Source organism: Mobula birostris, chromosome 8 (assembly GCF_030028105.1).
Source record: "Mobula birostris isolate sMobBir1 chromosome 8, sMobBir1.hap1, whole genome shotgun sequence".
Lineage (NCBI taxonomy): Eukaryota > Metazoa > Chordata > Chondrichthyes > Myliobatiformes > Myliobatidae > Mobula > Mobula birostris.
The window spans coordinates 107,035,543-107,054,900 of record NC_092377.1 but is presented as its reverse complement, the minus strand read 5'-3'; the positions used below and the strand labels follow the sequence as shown (position 1 = coordinate 107,054,900).

The following is a 19,358-nucleotide window of genomic DNA, read 5'->3' as shown; positions in this document are numbered from 1 at the left end:
AGCATTTAGTAGGTAGTGGGAGTTTGTCCCCATTACCACCCCCAGCTATAACAATCTCAAGGAACCAAATCTTCATCAAAGTCACAATAATAGACAAACACAATCTGCCTAAACTAATAACACACAAACCAATTCATCAATACTGAGTGTACCACTTAAACAATCACAGTCTAGGTTCAAAAATATATGTGAACCTCTGGGGTAATGCCTTCTACAAAAGCTATTTGGAGTCGGGTGTTCCAATCAATGAGAAGAGATTGGCGATCTGAGTTGTAGAGGTGTCCTGCCCTATATTTAAAAAAAAAGACACATGAAGTCAGGTTACTGACAGAGCCTGCTTTTCTCAAGAAAGATCTCTTTATGTGCCCCATGCCTTGATCAAAACAACTTTCAGAGGACCTCAGAAAAATTGTGGAGATGCATGAAGCTGGAGAAGGCTACAACAGCATTTCTAAAGACGTGAGTGTCATCAGTCCACAGTAGGAGAAATTGTCCACAAATGGGAGAAATTGAATACTGTTGCTACTTGCCCTAGGAGTGGTGTCCTGCAAAGATCACACTAAGAGCACAGCATGCAGTGCTGAAGGAGGTGCAAAAGAACCTACAGAAATCTCTAGAACTTTCTAAAGTCTCTGTTCATGTGTCCACTATAAGAAAAACACTGAACAAGAATGGTGTTCATAGCAGGACACTATGGAGAAAGCCACTGCTCTACAAAAAATACATTGCTGCACATCTCAAGTTTGCAGAATACCACCTGGATGTTCCACAACGCTTCCGGGGCAGTGTTCTGTGGACAAATGAGACAAAAGTTGAACTTTTTGGCAGAAGTGCACACAGCTACAGTGGCATGCAAAAGTTTGGGCACTCCTGGTCAAAATTTTGTTACTGTGTATAGCTAAGCAAGTAAAAGATGACCTGATTTCCAAAAGGCATAAAGTTAAAGATGACACATTTCTTTAATATTTTAAGTAAGATTACTTTTTTATTTCCATCTTTTACAGTTTCAAAATAACAAAAAAGGAAAAGGGCCCGAAGCAAAAGTTTGGGCACCCTGCATGGTCAGTACTTAGTAACACTCCCTTTGGCAAGTATCACAACTTGTAAAAGCTTTCTGTAGCCAGCTAAGAATCTTTCAATTCTTGTTTGGGGGATTTTCGCCCATTCTTCCTTGCAAAAGGCTTTTAGTTCTGTGAGATTCTTCGGCCGTCTTGCATGCACTGCTCTTTTGAGGTCTATCCACAGATTTTTGTTGATGTTTAGGTCGGGGGACTGTGAGGGCCGTGGCAAAACCTTTAGCTTGTGCCTCTTGAGGTAGTCCATTGTGGATTTTGAGTTGTGTTTAGGATCATTATCCTGTTGTAGAAGCCATCCTCTTTTCATCTTCAGCTTTTTTACAGACGGTGTGATGTTTGCTTCCAGAATTTGCTGGTATTTAATTGAATTCATTCTTCTCTCTACCAGTGAAATGTTCCCCGTGCCACTGGCTGCAACACAAGCCCAAACCATGATCGATCCACCCCTGTGCTTAACAGTTGGACAGGTGTTCTTTTCATGAAATTCTGCACCCTTTTTTCTCCAAACATACCTTTGCTCATTGCGGCCAATAAGTTCTATTTTAACTTCTTCAGTCCACAGGACTTGTTTCCAAAATACATCAGGCTTGTTTAGATGTTCCTTTGCAAGCTTCTGATGCTGAATTTTGTGGTGAGGATGCAGGAAAGGTTTTCTTCTGATGACTGTTCCATGAAGGTCATATTTGTGCAGGTGTCACTGCACAGTAGAACAGTGCACTACCACTCCAGAGTCTGCTGAGTCTTTCTGAAGATCTTTTCCAGTCAAACAGAGGTTTTGATTTGCCTTTCTAGCAATCCTACAAGTAGTTCTCTTGGAAAGTTTTCTTGGTCTTCCAGACCTCAACATGACCTCCACTGTTCCTGTTAACTGCCATTTCTTAATTACATTACAAACTGAGGAAATAGCTACCTGAAAACGCTTTGCTTATCTTCTTCTAGCCTTCTCCTGCTTTGTGGGCATCATTTATTTTAATTTTCAGAGTGCTAGGCAGCTGCTTAGAGGAGCCCATGGCTACTGGTTGTTGGGGCGAGGTTTGAGGAGTCAGAGTATTTACAAAGCTTTGAAATTTGCATCACCTGGCCTTTCCTAACGATGATTGTGAACAAGCCATAGTCCTAACAAGCTAATTAAGGTCTGAGACCTTGGTAAAAGTTATCTGAGAGCTCAAATCTCTTGGGGTGCCCAAACTTTTGCATGGTGCTCCTTTTCTTTGTTTCACTCTAAAATTGTACAAAACACAAATCATACACTAATCTTAAAATGTTGAAAAGAATGTTTCATCTTTAACTTTATGACTTTTGGAGATTAGTTCATCTTCTACTCACTTTTCACAGTAACTATTCACAGTAACAGAAATTTTGACCAGGGGTGCCCAAACTTTTGCATGCCACTGTATGTTTGTAGAAAAAAAGGACACTGCACACCAACACCAAAACCTCATCCCAACTGTGAAGCAGAGTGGAAGGAGCATCATGGTTTGGGGCTGCTTTGCTGCCTCAGGGCCTGGACAGCTTGCAGTTGTTGAGGGATCAATAAATTCAAGACATTTTACAGGAGAATGTTAGGGTAGCATGTGTCACCTGAAGCTTAACAGAAGTTGGATGATGTAACAAGACACTGATCCAAACATAAGAGTAAACCAACAACAGAATGGTTTAAAAAGAATAAAGTTTGTGTTTTGGAATGTCAAGTCTTAGATGCTGTGGCATAACCTGAAGAGAGCTGCTCATTTAAGATATCCCAGAAATATTGATGAACTGAAATAGTTTTGTATGGAGGATTGGTCTAAAATTCCTCCTTGCCGTTGTGCAAGTTTGATCAGCAGCTACAGGAAAAGTTTAGTGGAGGTTATAGCTGTTGAATGAGGTTCTACCAGTTATCAAATTTAGGGTTCATATACTTTTTTCCAGCCTGGATGTGAATTGTTCATGTGTTATTAGTTTAGGCAGATTGTGCTTGTCTATTATTGTGACTTAAATGAAGATCAGACCATATTTTATGAGTAATACAGAAAACAATACAAGTATTCACAAACTTGTTCTTGCAACTGTACATGAAGTAGAAATAAACAAAAATATATGTGATAAGATGGTTGAAGTAGACTGTAAGAAGCCTGAGGGAAATGAACACAGTGTACAGTAAAATTATGAAAAACTGCAGCGAAAAAGGCAGCCCTTGGCTCCATTGTTCCCGATCTCTCCTCTGAGCAAGCAGTTATGCGCCATACTTCATCATTACTTTTTTCTGTAATCCATTAACTTTCTTATTTTTGATTACTTGTACATTTATTTATTAAACTCCACCACCTCTTTGGTTACAGCTTTAATGATCAGGGAAACTTGGAGTGGGGAAGAAAGGTTCTGCCCCTGCATACTCTTGATTAATTATCATAAAATTGATTATAAGTAATTATATTTTTGACGTAAGTCTTGAGTGTGGCCAGTTTAGATTGGCATATGCTAACGCAGACATTATGGGCCAGAGGGCCTGTTTCTCTTCTGTACTATACTGTGTGTTAAATTAAAACACAACTTAATGATGTTGTAACCAAAAATTTGTCAAGCAAGTGTTGGTAGATTGTATGATGATGCCCAAAATTTCCAGCTTTATTCCAGCTAATGCCAAAATATTATGAAGATTGTAAAGTCAAAGCATAAACTGTTTTAATAACCTACGCTTCTATTATCGATGCATGTAATTTGTTTGCAACACACATAACATGCAGGTCAGGCAGCATCTGTGGAAAAGAGTAAACAGTCAACTTTTCAAGCTGAGGCCCTTCATCAGATCTGGAAAGGAAAGGGAGAAGTCTGAGTAAGAGGGTTGGGGGGAGGGAGGAAGAAGTGTAAAGTGACAGGTGACAGATGAAACTGGGAAGTGGGGTGAAGTAAAGAGCTGGGAAGTTGATTGGTAAAAGAGATAAAGGACCGGAGGAAGGGGAATCTGAAGGGAGAGAATAGAAGGCCATGGAAGAAAGGGAAGAGCGAGGAGCACCTTGGGGGGGCGGGGGTGATGTGCAAGTAAAGAGATAAGGTGAGAGAGAGAAACGGAAATGGGGAATGGTGAAGAAGGTGGGAGGGGCAATTACCAGAAGTTTGAGAAATCAATGTTCATGCCACCAAGTTGAAGGCTACCCAAAATATAAGGTGTTGCTTCTCCAACCTGAGTGTGGCGTCATTGCAGCAGTAGAGAAGGCCATGGACTGAAATGTCGGAATGGGAAGTGGAATTGAAATGGGTGGCTACAGGGAGATACCGCTTTCTGAAGCTGTTGGAGCAAAGGTGCTTGGTGAAGCAGTCTCCCAATCTACATCAGGTCTCACCAATATACAGGAGGCCACACTAGGAGCACTGGATACAGATGACCCCAACAGACTTGCGTGTGAAGTGTCACCTCACCTGGAAGGACTGTTTGGGGCCCTGAATGATAGTGAGGGTGGGGGTAATCAGTTTCTTGATCTTCTGGTAATTGCCTGCCCCTCTTCACCATTCCCCATTCCTGTTTCCCTCTCCTACCTTATCTCCTTACTTGTCCATCACCTCCCTTTGGTGCTCCTGGCCCTTCCCTTTCTTTCATGATCTTCTATCCTCTCCTGTCAGATTCCCCTTTCTCCAGCCCTTTATTTCTTTCACCAATCAACTCCACAGCTCTTTACCTCACCCCTCTCCCTCTCCCAGTTCCACGTATCACCTACCATCTTGTACCTCTTCCTCTCCACCCCCCATCTCCTTAGTCCGATCTCCCCTTTCTTTCCAGTCCTGAAGAAGAATCTCAGCCCAAAACATTAACTGTTTACTCTTTTCCACAGATGCTGCCTGACCTGCTGAGTTCCTCCAGGATTTTGTGTGTTTTGCTGTGGATTTCCAGCATCTGCAGATTTTCTCTTGTTCATAACTTGCTTGCTACCTCTGATAGTTTACCAACCTGCCTTGCCACAGTCATCTAATTTCTCATCTAAATTTTTTTAACACCATGCAAGCCATATTAGTCCTCACATACATTTTACCATTTCAAAATCCCCTGAGACATCCTTCAAGATGAGATTTAAGATCAAAGTTTGAGTTCTTATAATGCAATGAAGCTCAGTTGCAGACACTGAAATCCAAGGATATGGCATTAATTAGATTTTGATGATTTGTAATTTTTTCACTTGATGGTTAAGTCTATTTTTTAACTGCAGTATGGATGAGATTCATATGCTTAGTCCAGGGAATGTCAAATTTAGATTATTGTTTAAATCTACTTTAAATTGAAATGATGCAGCATAATTTAAATCCAAGTGTTGATTTAGTAAGGTCCAATTCTGATGGTGGTTGCATTGTGCTTTAGATTCTGAAAATGCTGGTTACATCATATCATTCTGCAATGTCTATTATCCCTAAAGCATGCTTTATAACAATGTTTCCAATATTCTGTGAGTTACAGGAATTGTTAAAGAATCAAAGTAAATGATTCAGCCCACTGAGTTCAAACTAATTTATTGTAGAAGAATTTACCTGAGCCTGTTCTTCTGCTCCTGAATGGCCTTCAAATTGTTTTCCCTCATATCCATTACCCTTATAAGCATTGAGTCTCAAATAATGAAACTCTGCATTTAAAATAGATTTCCACATTACGACCTCCGCCAACGCCTTATTATTTGTCTGTTACTTTGTGCCATCTGATCTTTAGAAACAGCCGCACCCTGTTTTCCTATCTCAACACATCATCAACTTGTGCATGTGCACCAAATCTTCTCTCAAACCTCCTCCCCCTTGTAAATTGGTGAACAATCTAAGTCTCTCTACCACAACCTTTTAAATATAATCCCTCAATCTCTGTTGCTCCTCCTGCAGCCACTGATTGTGAAAATGTGACCATTGCCATTCTCACCTGTGTTTCTTTCACAATTTAGTAATCCAATTATTTAGGAGCCTGTTCCCAACTTTATTAAATGCCTTTGGTAAAAGGGTTTCCACTGTCTTTAGTGCGATAGTAATTTTTTAACTTTCTTTCTCATATGTGTGAACAAATAACTCTTAAGAGTAGATTATTTGGATGATGATCTCCATAATTTCCATATGCTTAAGAAATATTGTTGTATTATTTAAGGAACAATATATTTTATTAAGTGCCAAGTTTTCTCAAAACATTTGATTTTAGCCATTTACAGTATTCATGCTTTTTTTTAATTTAAAGGAAATGGCCATATCATGAATACAGATTATATGAGACCCAGCATGATTTCTTAAAAAATACTAATTCTCTGAAAGACATACCTAGTGGACCTTGCTGACTTTCTATTGTTATATTTGAGGAACGAGTATTTTTTTGAGAATGACACTTTTTTCCCCATAACAAATGTGCAGTGGATTGTTCATAATTTTTTTTAACAACCGTTCAAATAGTACACAGGGCTGTCTGATCGGTATAGGCATTTCCTGATGTTAAAGATCATTGCTTGATGCCACCTTCATTTTAAAAGTCTATACATAGGACATCTGTTTCATGAGCTCTGCAACCACTGCTGCTTAATTAACTGTTTTGTGAAATAGAATGTTATTTTCCCACAACAGAAATCTAGCACAGTAGTAGGTGAGATATGCTGAGAGTCAGTTTTGGGTTGAAAGGATAATAGTCTCTGAAAGGCTAGTGTAACGCTCAGGGCTATCAGCTCGTGTTTGTCTAGGGGAAACCCCGTCCGCCCGCCAAACCGTGTCTCACGTTTGGGTAGTTGCTGTGTAATGCACCCTGGTACAAACTCACACATAAAATATCAGACAGCACGCAATGTATGATTTACAGATTACACTTTATAAATCTTACTGGAACTATGTAATTAATAGAGATACAATATAAAAGGAAAGTAAAAGGCGCCAAACTTATCAGAGTTCAACCACTTCGTGCACAACCATTGCAGCTCAATTAACGGGGTCTTCTTTCCACCATTCGATCTCCTCCGACCTCCTCAACCCGCTGCCTGGGACCAACCACGGTGGTTGACCAGAGCGCGCCCAGCACATCCTTCCTCTTCGGTTCTCCTCCGGAAAAGCCCGCGCACTGATTCAGGTTCCCACTCACAGATAGAATAACATAGCTTCCATTGGTTAGTTCCTCTGTTATCTATAATTATAACTACAAACATTTCAGCTACAGGGAACATTACCTCATAGTTAACATTACAAAAAGCCATTTCATTATAACACTTCAGAGAAGCCATTTTATAATTAACAGTTAACATTACAGTTAATATTACTGAGAACCCTACACTATAAAGGCAGATAATTTGGGCAGTCCTCCGGTATGGGAGTGCTGCTGATTAATCAGATGTTGTGGTAAGCTGTTCACAAAATCTGCTTTAACCCTAAGTAAGGCAATCCCTGAAATTGATGCACTACAGTAACCTACATGTTAGTTCTTATAACATCAAAGAGTCAGAGTAATACAATATAGAAATAGATCTTGCGGCTGTACTGGTATATGCCAGTCAAAATGCCCATCTAAGTAATTTGTCTGTTTGATCTATATCCCTCTAAATCGTTCCAATCTATGTACATGTTCTAGTATCTTTTAAATATCACTATTGTACCTAACTCCACCAGCTTGTTCCATATATTCACCATCCTCTTTGTGAAAATATTGCTCCTCAGTCCCTCTTGAATCTTTCACTTCATGTTAAAGATATGGCCTCTTGTTTTTTGATTCCTTTCCCTGGAACAAATACTGTCTGGACATTCATCCAAGCTATACCCCTCAGAATTTGCACACTTCTAGATGGTCATTGTGCTCATTGTCCTATGTTCCAGGGAATAAAGTCATACCTATCCAACCTGTCCCCATAACTCAGGTCCTCAAGGTCTGGCAATATTATGAAAGATCATCTTTGTACCTTTTCCAGCTTAAAGGTTATTACATGCTAACCAACCATCTAATGTAGATGAACTGAACACACTGATGAGGGAGAGGGAGAAGTGGAGAGTCCGTCATCGTGCCCGACGCCGGCCCTCTAGGCCTGAGTCGACATAGTAGTAGTAAACTGCACAATACTCCCAAGTGCAGCCTCACCAATGCCTTGTATAATCAACTGCAACCTGCCATGTTAACCCATTTGACCCTCTCACAGGTATTCCCTTTGACCTAGCCATTCATCCTATCACCTTCTCTGTAACTTAGAATGGTACAGCGCAGGGACAGGCCCTTCAGTCCACAATGTTGTGCCAAACTACCTAGCCAAATCCTTCTTTTCTTCCTGTGATCCATATTCCTCCATCCTCTGCATATTCATGTACCAGTGTAGGAGTCTCAAACCCCTCTATCAGTTCTGCCTCCAATCACCACTCCTAGAAGAGCATTCCAGGTACCCACCATTCTCTGTATAGAATAAAGCTTGCCCCACTCATATCCTTTGAATGTTCCCCTCACAAATGCATATTCTCTGGTGCATGTCACCCTGGGAAAAATACAGTTATCTCCATTGTCTATACTTCTCATAATTTTACAAACTTATGTCTCATCACTTCTCAACCTCTGCTGAGATTTTACTTGTGAAACTTAATAGTACCTTTGCGTGTGTGTGTGTGTATTTTTTTCCTTCTTTCTTCAGAAGCTGTCTGACCTGCTGGAATTATCATAGTATTTTCTCTTGTTATTTCAGGTTTTTTTTTTATCTACTCTTGGAAACACTGGTCATTATATATTATTGCTATTACAACTTGTACATAAACACAAAGGAAAAATGCATTTTTGTACAAAGACTAAGTTCAAAGAGCCAACTCTGGTCTAAATTACTTCCTGTGCTTTATCATATGATGCAGGTTAATTTTACTTTTTAGTAGTAACTTTGGTGGAGTTGTGCTTTTCCCAGTACCCATCATTGCTTTCTCATTTACATTTTTAACTTTGACCGTTCTACATCACATCACTGAAACAGTCAGTATTGCTGCTTCATAAATAAAAAGTGACCGAACGGCAATCAAATATTATATTACTAAGTGCTTACTAAGCAAGGGAACCATATATTTGCTGCTTATAATTTTCAGATGGCTTATGTATTCAGAAGACAAACTTTAGCCATTTTTATCTAGGATCAGCACGAATTATAATGATTGATCATTTGTTATTATCCATGTGATTATATTTTGATGATATCAATTCAAAATCTGTGCAGTAACTTATGATCTTCTCTTTCCAGGCAGGGGAAGCTGGGCTTTCAGCTTGTATTGAGCTGTGTGTGAGGGCACTACGCATGGAATCAAATGAAAGTCCTTCAGTGAAAACATCCATCTGCAAGACAGTGTCATGCTTGTTACCTGATTATTTAGAGGTCAGGCGAGCATGCCAGCTCACTGAATTCCTCCTGGAGCCCACAGTAGAAGCATATTATGCAGTTGAGACTTTGTACAACCAGCCGGATCAGAAGTATGATGACGAAAATGGCCCAATCCCAAATTCACTGAGATGTGAACTCCTGCTTGTTTTGAAAACTCATTGGCCCTTTGATCCTGAATTCTGGGACTGGAAGACTCTGAAACGACATTGTCTTGCATTAATGGGGGAGGAAGCATCCATCGTGTCTTCTATTGATGAGCTTAATGACAGTGACCTGTTCGAAAACAATGAGAGCCATCCAGAAGAAACTGCTATGAAAGAACATTCGCTGAATGGACTTCCTAAATTTTACAGCGATGTGATGAAAGTAGAGAATGGTTCATCTGAAAAAGTAGAAAGGAAGGAAAACCCTAAGATTGAGAAAGGTGTGGTATCTGCCAGATTTAAGAATTGGCAGGCATATATGCAGTATTGTGTATTATGCGACCGAGAGTTTCTGGGGCACCGTATTATCCGTCATGCTCAAACTCATGTGAAGGATGGAAACTATTACTGTCCTATATGTGCCAAAAGTTTCAAGAAAAAGGAGATTTTTGTTCCACATGTTACATTTCATATTAAACAGTCGTGTAAAGAACGACTGGCATCTATCAAACCAAAAAGGAGAGTTGGAAGGCCTCCAAAGAATCTGACTGACTTCAGTCCTGCAGATAAAAAAATAGCTGAAATAGATAAACAAGAACATCGTCCAATTAAAAGGAACAGCCTGTATGGCGAGGATTTTGTAGTCTTCAGTGATAGTGATGGTTCTGATGATGAAGGTAAGGACAAATCATACAAACCCGAAATAACCACACAGAAAGTGGATTACACTGAAGATTATAACTGTCCCGTTACGATCTGTACCAAAACGTTTAAGTATTTTAAAAACTTAATTGCGCATGTGAAAGGTCATGGTAATGATGAAGAAGCAAAACAGTTTCTTAAAATGCAAAGTAATAAAGTTGTTTGTCAGTATTGTCGCAGACGCTTTGTCAGCGTTTCTCACCTTAATGAACATTTGCAAATTCACTGTGGCCCTAACCCATATGTCTGTATTCAACTGGAATGTAATGCAAGCTTTAGCACTTACTCTGAATTGGTAGGACATAGAAAAGAACATCTACTGTTCAAAGCCAAATGCATGTTTCAGAATTGTGGAAGGATTTTCACAGAGTCTTATTTGTTATACGATCACGAAGCACAACATTACCACAATTCTTCATATACTTGCAAGTTCTCAGACTGTGGAAACATTTACTACTCTCAGAGTGAACTGCAAAAGCATGAAGTTGGTCACACAGCACATGCCTGTGTGAAAATTGAAACTGAAAATAGCTCACCTTTTCAAGCAGACCAGTTGGCTACAAATAGAACTGATAGAGTAGGCCAGTTGTTACAAATAAAGGCCGAAGATGAGCTACGCCTTGAGTCCGATGTTTATGAGAATGGTTTTAGTACTGATTGTGTTCCAAGTGAAACTGCCAAGCCTAAATCTTCCATGTCAGAGGATCTAGAGGAGCCTTCCACTGAGCAACAGAACCACCTTCCTAAAAATGAGAATTGTGTTACCATAAAGAATGAAAAGACAGAGAGTACAGATATGGCTCATGCTGTCTTACCGGAAACCGTGTTTAAAGGGGAGGATGCTCCTATCCCAATGCTGCCTATAGAAACTGCAGCTGGTGAAGCTGCAAAATCAGTCCAAAGGTTCAACTGTAAGGTTGATGGCTGTAGTCGAAGCTATACCTCATCACGTAGTGTGAGTAAACATATCAAAGCTGCCCATCCAGAATTCTATGAAATGCTTAAGCAACAACGAAACTTAGCAAAAAAACAGCAAGTTAGAAATCCCCCAAAGTGTCAAAATCAGGAAAAGCCTTCAAATCCATTGTGTTATCCAAATGAGAGAATCTCAGCTCCAACACCTGAAAGCACTACCAATACAGATGGTGCAGTTTATCAACAGCAGGTACCCTGTGTTTTAACAGTTGAAACTGAGAATGTGGCTCCGTCCAGGAAGAAAAGGCATACACACAACAAGCGTGCAAAATGGCCTGCAATCATTAAAGGTGACAAGTTTATCTGTAGTAGGTGCTACAGAGAGTTTACTAATCCTAAATCTCTTGGAGGTCACTTATCACGTCGGGCAATATGTAAGCCGTATGATAAAAAGGAAAGTTCTTCAATTGTGGAGCAAAAGAATGGACAGGCTCTATATGTGACTGAAAAGATTCTTTCATCTGATGTGTTCACACCACAAGGACATGAACCACCCTGTATCTCAGATACATTTTTGACTGGTGAGACATTCCTTCAATCATTGGAAATGGGAGACAGTACAGAGCCATTTGCTGGTCACGAGCTCTTTCAATCCACGCAGGAGAACAATTACAATTCGAGTATATTTGAGCCAAGCAAGACTCTCCCAGTCACCAGCCTTCCTGGAACATTTGATTCAGAAGTAATTCAGCAGACTTTTCAACCTGGGTTTGAGATGAGTGCAGTAGAAACAAGTTCATCCAACATAACCATATCACAGGCACTCACAACTATGTGTAGCCCAAGGTCATTTGTGGCTGGTGAAGATATGTCACTCAGCACTGAGGTCCCACCAATGCTGGATGTGACTAGCTCAACTGCATATTCATCCTGTGAACCCTTGCAACAGCCAATAGAATCCAACTTTTGTTCAGGAACATATGCTGACAATGAGATTCACGCACAAAACTTGGAAAGTAGCTGTGAGCCCTCTGTGTTTTTTACTAATGGTGCCCTCCCTGATATTGATACAACTCATAATTCATCTCACTCTGAAGACCCCAGGACATTAGATATAAGAATAGCTGAGGTTTTGTTGGGCTTGCAGAACCTGAACTTGGAGTATGATGAGAAGCCTTACACAAGTGGTGCCCCACGCCAAACCTCACGGTCAGAAACACCAGTATCCTCCATGAACATCTCAACACATGCACCAATGAATAGTTGTACCAGTGGTCCGAACATTATCAACCAGTGCTTGACAGCACCACAGGCAAACACTTCACTGCAGCTCACTGACACTGAGAATGACAAAGAACTGAAAGTGAACCTCATCAAACCTTTCATCTGCCAGGAATCTGGCTGCGTCTATAGTGCAATGACTAAAGACGCTCTCACAAATCATTATGTCAAAGTACATCAGTACTCCAAAGAGCAAATTATGGAAATAAAGATGTATCAGACTAGATTTGCTCCATTTAAGTGCCATGTTCCTAACTGTCAGAAAACTTTTACAAGGAACTCCAATCTTCGAGCCCATTACCAGTTAGTGCATCATGTAACACGGGAGGAGCTAGTAAAATTGAGAATTAAACGAGTATACTGTAAAAAATTGGAGGGTCAGTATAAAACTACAGATTCTTTGCCGCCATTGCAAGAAATCATTCCTCAATCTACTGTTAATGGGACACAAGATGATAAATCGATCAGTCTGCATGAATTGGACACAGTAACTCCAGTGCCCAATGAGGTTAATTCTGAAATGGGTCTCCATCTACCCAGTGCACATAATGACAAGACTGTCCTTTATGATCAGGGGCTGTCACAGAATGGCTCAGTGCTTCTGGCAAGTCTGGAAAATTGCTCCCCATTATCAACACAGCTCCAAAATACTTTGGCACAATCCATAGGCCCACAAGACACCTTGGTACCCAGAGCAGTGTCTCAGGATATCCCGTTGCTGCTGGCAGGGCCCACAGGTGACACTGTTGAGCCACATAGTAGCCCTACATCAGCTGAAGATCTGCTGACAATCTCACCACTCTTGACATGGCCACAGACTGTTTTGCCACTGCCTGTGAAACCCCAGGATATTTCCACCATTCCCGCAGGGCTGCAGGATATGCCCCTCCTGCCAGCACAGCAACAGTGTACATCTCCACTACCCACAATGCCACAGTCTATCCCCATACCTGGAGCTCCAGCTGTTCTGCCAATTACAACAGGCCCGGCAGACGTCCCATTCATGCCAGCAGAGCAAGTGGCCATCTCCAGAATATTACCAAACACGCTGACTATCTTGCCACTGACGTCCGGGTCAGATGATGTACCATTGTTGTCGATGAGTTCATCTAGTTCCTTGCCTGTGTCTGTGGGAATGCTGGGTTCCTCTGCTCTAACTGTGGGGCCACCAGGTGCTTCACCCATGTCTTTGGTGTTGCCGGGATCTTCATCCATTTCTGTCGGGTTGCCGGTGTCCACGGTGCTACCAGCCTCCTCTGCTGTGTCTGTAAGGCCATCAGATGCTTCATCTATAACCACAGGGCTGCCAGGATCATCACCCATGACGGCAGTACTGCCAGGATCGTCACTAGTGACCACAGGGCTGCTGGGATCATCACCAGTCACTACGGCACTGCCAAGATCGTCGCCAGTGACAACAATGTTGCCAAGAACATCACCTTTGCCCCTCGGGCTACCAGGATCACCGTCAATGACCGCAGGGCTGCCCAGATCATCGCCGGTGACTGCGGGGCTGCCGGGATCATCGATTACTGCAGGAGTTCTAGAATCATTGCCAGTGACTGCAGAGATGTCGGGTCCATTGCTGGTGACTACAGGGCTACCAGAATCATCGCCAGTGACCACTGGACTGCCTGGATCATCCCCAGCGACCACAGTACTGCCTGGATCATCCCCAGTGACCACAGGACTGCCTGGATCATCCCCGGTGACCACAGGGCTGCCGGGATCATCTCCGGTGACCACAGGGCTGCCTGGGTCATCCCCAGTGACCACAAGGCTGCCAGGGTCATCCCCAGTGACCGCAGGGCTGCCTGGATCATCCCCGGTGACCACTGGGCTGCCGGGATCATCCCCAGTGACCACTGGACTGCCTGGATCAACACCAGTGACTACAGTACTGCCTGGATCAACACCAGTGACCACAGGGCTGCCTGGATCAACACCAGTGACCACAGGGCTGCCTGGATCATCTCCAGTGACCGCAGGGCTGCCTGGATCAACACCAGTGACCACAGGGCTGCCTGGATCAACACCAGTGACCACAGGGCTGCCTGGATCAACACCGGTGACTACAGGGCTGCCTGGATCATCCCCAGTGACCACAGGGCTGCCTGGATCAACAGCGGTGACCACAGGGCTGCCTGGATCAACACCGGTGACCACAGGGCTGCCTGGATCATCCCCAGTGACTACAGGGCTGCCTGGATCATCCCCAGTGACCACAGGGCTGCCAGGGTCATCCCCAGTGACCGCAAGGCTGCCTGGATCATCCCCAGTGACCACAGGGCTGCCTGGATCATTCCCAGTGACCACAGGGCTGCCAGGGTCATCCCCAGTGACCGCAAGGCTGCCTGGTTCATCCCCAGTGACCGCGGGGCTGCCAGGGTCATCCCCAGTGACCGCAAGGCTGCCTAGATCATCCCCGGTGACCGCAGGGCTGCCAGGGTCATCCCCAGTGACCACAGGGTTGCCAGGGTTATCCCCAGTGGCCGCAAGGCTGCCTGGATCATCCCCGGTGACTGCAGGGCTGCCAGGGTCATCGCCCCTCACCACAGGGCTACTGGGCACCCCTCTTTCAGCAGAACCACCAAAGGTGTTTATAAATCCGATACAAAAACATGATGCCTTTCTGCATCCAGAGAGACCTGAAGATGTGGTTGTGCAGCCATCAGAGATATCAGTGCAGGAAAGGAAATGTGAGGGAAATTTGGAGCAAACTGGAGGCACAACAACATTGATGAAGGTGTCCGGGGAAAGGAAGTGCAAGAAATCAGTTGCAAAGGTAAGAGCAGAGTGTGACAGCAATAACTTTCACAAACCATACCAGTGTGTTCACAAAGGTTGCTCTGCAGCTTTCACGATTCAGCAAAACCTAATTCTGCACTATCGAGCTGTACACCAGTCTGACCAACAGCTGCTTCACACACAGCTAAAACAGGAAATCACCCAAAGTGACAACATCCAGGTTAAAGAGTTTCAGTGTCAGATTGATGATTGCTGCAGAATTTTCCAAGGAGCGACTGATCTCATTAAACACTACTCTGAGCTTCACAGTCTCGCCATAGATGAAATTGGAAAAATAATGTCTGCAAGTGAAGGGCAGTTTCATTGCGACCAAGCTCATTGCGTGTCTTCATTTACAGTGTTCTGGAACTTTATCAAACACCTTCTGGTAGCCCATGGTGTAGATGTGGATAGTCCACAAAATGATGCAGATGCAGCATGTTTTAGGTGTGACTGTGAAGGCTGTGATCGTACTTATGCCACCAGATCAAACCTTTTAAGACACATCTTTACAAAGCACAGAGAGCTGCATCAATCTCATTTAATGAGGCCCAGAAGAATCATACCATCGGACCAAGAAAACTTTCCAAGGGTAATTACTCAGGATGGTCTCACAGATGAAAAGAGCTATTTTGAATCTGAAGAACTTAGTGAAAATGAAGATGCTGTGAATCACAGTAAATCTAGTGAATGTTCTGCTTCAGATAGCAATAATATGAAAAGTGGTGAGATTGATGATAAGTCATACAACTCCAGGAAAGTTGGTAAATATACTTTCAAAAGTAAGGCTCAAGCCTTGGCCATGTGCAGCAGCAAGGCTCCGAAAGAACAGTATCCGTGCATGTTTGAGAACTGTTCATCTGTTGTTACCAGTGAACAGTGTCTGGTAAAACATTATAGAATTCATCACAAAATATCTAGTGTATTTGTTAGTCAATACCACAATTATCTGGTAATTTGCAGGAAGCTTTCAAATGTCCAAGGGACAGAATTGACTGACTGCATAAGCAGTCATGAAGAACGATCAGCGGAGTATGCTGTCAATGGAGATGTGATTTGGCCACAAGACAATTTAAGTGAAATAGAGGTTTTCAGTAAAAAGCTGGGAAACGATAATTCCTTCAAGAGTTCCATTGATGAACTTTCAGAATCGCTTAATGCTGAGGTTATTGAAGGCACAGGTAGTAAGTCCATTGCAACTGAACAGAAAGAGATCACTGGTGAGAAGAAATTCACTGATGCAGGTAGCTACCAGCCTTCTAGGAAAAGATCAACCATTCAACTGGATGTCTTGGGTACAGAAGAGGGCATACAGACTAAAAAGAAAAGGAGCTTAATTGAGGAAACACCTGAGCAGCTGTTGAAAGATGATCCAAACCAAGCTCTCCATCAGAAGAAGGGTTGTCCTCCAGAGCGCAGCTTGTGCACACACAAGACACATCACCATAAGTCTTTTGATTTAAGTACATTTAAGCCCATGGGATTTGAAATTTCCTTCCTGAAGTTCCTTGAGGAATCTGCTCTGAAGCAAAAGAGAAAAGCTCTGGCCAGTAAAGTTTCATCTACTGTTAACACCGAGAAAGTGGTGGATGGCAGATTAAATTCATCCTTTGTCACAGAAGATGACGCGGACAGATTGCCAACAAAGCATCCTGTCAAAAAAGACACAAATTCGGTGGTTCTTACTGACTACAACAAGCAATCTGTCACTGATAAACTATATGATCAAAATACCGAGCATCGGACTCTTGCTAATTTTACAAATCCTTTATCTCTTCGTATTTTTAAAAACATAAAAATTATAATGGACAAGGCAGACTCAAACTGTGTTGAGCTTGCTGAAAAGCAGCTTCAACATATGCATCCCACAGTAGTCCTTAGTCGAGTAAAGGTAGATTTCAATATGCTGGCTCAAGTTAAGGATATAAAGGAAAGACTCACTGTTAAGAGTACATAATTCTGTAACACATAGTGTATGTATTGGAGAAAATAGAAGCTGTAATTTGCTTAAATTTGGTCCTTGATAGTATTTGAACCAAAAGGATGCCTGTACATTTTAACCAAAGCATGTTTGTAAATGTCTTTTTTAATATAATTTTTTAAACAAAATCTAATGTGGCAGTAGCCATGTTTGGTGTATTCAACAGAATCCCTATGGGACTAAATTATGACACAGAACGATTGGTCTGTTTATGTAAAACAAATGTAATTTGAAGTCAAGACATTTGTATACAAAGGAGGGGTGAGACTTGGACTGTTATGTAGGTTCTGTTAATAACCTGATAGGTCAGTATTCCTGAGCATGATGGTGCAAACACTGTATGATATAGTTTGAACAGTACTTTTATCATTGTGTACATACTTAAAGAGATTGTATCCCATTTACTACAAAGCCTTTCTAGTCCCAATCCACAAGTACAAATTGTACACAAATGAAATCAGAAGCTGCTGGAAATACTCAGCAAGTTAGGCATCAAAGTGGAGAGACGTGGAGTTAATGTTTCAGGTTCATGGCCTTCCATCAGACTGGTTCTGCATAACATTGGACATCACCATAATAAAGGTCTCTTGCAAAGTTTAAAATGGTTTGTATTTTATTAATTCTGCTGTATTTTGTCCTATTTGATACAACATTACAAATGATGCTCAAACATTCTTGGTTTTTGGAGAGGGGAAGAGTATGTACATTTTGTAGAAATTTCAAACTTCTTTGTATGTTCTTTATGGGATACTCTCTCTTACAACACCATCTTGTAAGAGTTTTGAGAACAAGCTCCAGCAATACAAGCTGTGTAATATAGTCAAGCTCCTTGATGTTTTTGTTTAAAACTGTGACTAGTGGAGAAAATACAGCTTAAAAAATCCTTTTGAGAGATGTTTTAACTTAATAAAAACAGACCATGTTATTCCAGAACCCTTCATATACTGTATATAATCAATACTAAACTGTAGAAAATGTTTAAAAATGCATTAAAACTAAGTACCCAACCTGAATGTAAAAACGCTGTTGAAGATTGGATTTGCAGTGACCCAAATACTTGAAGACAACTTTAATACAAAAAGCAAGGTGAGGAATTCAAAAGTAAATGAGGTTAATGTTCAGACTTCAGAGATTCAATCTGATAATAATGATCTTCTGTGAGCAATTCTGTACTGACACACAGTTTTACTGCTCTGGAGCTCTGTTACTGAAGGTGTATGCATCTGAAATTCTCTTGTTTCTGAACTTAATGACCAATACTGAGTGTCTGAATGTTCATTGATAACCTGCTCAGGATCTTAACATCTGGTATGAATTCACAGTTTGAAGTGGCCAAATAAGCAGAATACTAGTGAACAGTCCATTTTGGCAAACCAGAATTCATCTTGACATGTACCGCTTGCAGTGCACCTTGCCAAAGGTTTATTCAAAACATATAACATGGTATCAGGGGAAAACAAAAGGATTTTTTGACAGTCTGTAATTGTGGGGAAAACATTCCTTTCTTTTGTAAACTAGCGTGTATCTATAGCTGTATCTCATTTATATATTTGAATACAGTATTGTTATTGTAAATAATGCAGTAGTATTTAGATGAACTATTAAAATAGAAAATTAGATGTCACTTTAAATAATGCATTTGTTTTGTTAAATTAATATAAAAATATTAAAAATAAATCTGCTTAAGGAGTTAATTTTTAATACTGGGACTACCTGCTCTCTAATTATAAATACTGATTTTTCTATTTTAAGGTCAGCTTGAAATTCCCACCTGCTCTTAGTTTGTTTAATTTGCAAACCAAATTAACCCAATTGCAAATTAAACTCCCAAAAAAACACTTGAAAAGAACTGAGTTCTGGTCGTATCTTTGATTAATATTTGGGAAAGGTTACTCTGAATGAGATTGCTCCCTAAACTGCTGGGTGTTTGCGGCATTTTTCCACCACCAGAAGATATACAGGAAGATAACTTTGAAAATGGAAGATAGTTTTAAGACACTCTAAAGCCACTGAAGTGTTGTCACTATTATAAATAGTTCAGAGATGTTTATACACTGCAAGCAGTTATGTGATAATGGCCAAGATTTGTTTTTCTGAAGTTAGTTGAGGATTAGTATTGGCCAGAGTACCAATGATGAATATTAATACTTTTCAAAATAGTGCT

At 41.3% G+C, this 19,358-nt stretch overlaps 1 protein-coding gene across 1 annotated transcript in view; it reads left to right on the top strand.

The window, feature by feature from the left end:
* Positions 1-18,806, top strand: part of znf292b (zinc finger protein 292b) — a 201,122-nt gene extending 182,316 nt beyond the window's left edge. The window contains exon 8 of the mRNA XM_072265905.1: positions 9,248-18,806. Within this exon, the coding sequence (XP_072122006.1) occupies positions 9,248-17,170 (7,923 nt within the window). The 3' untranslated portion in view covers positions 17,171-18,806. The remainder of the gene's footprint in view (positions 1-9,247) is intronic.
* Positions 18,807-19,358: the final 552 nt, after the last annotated feature.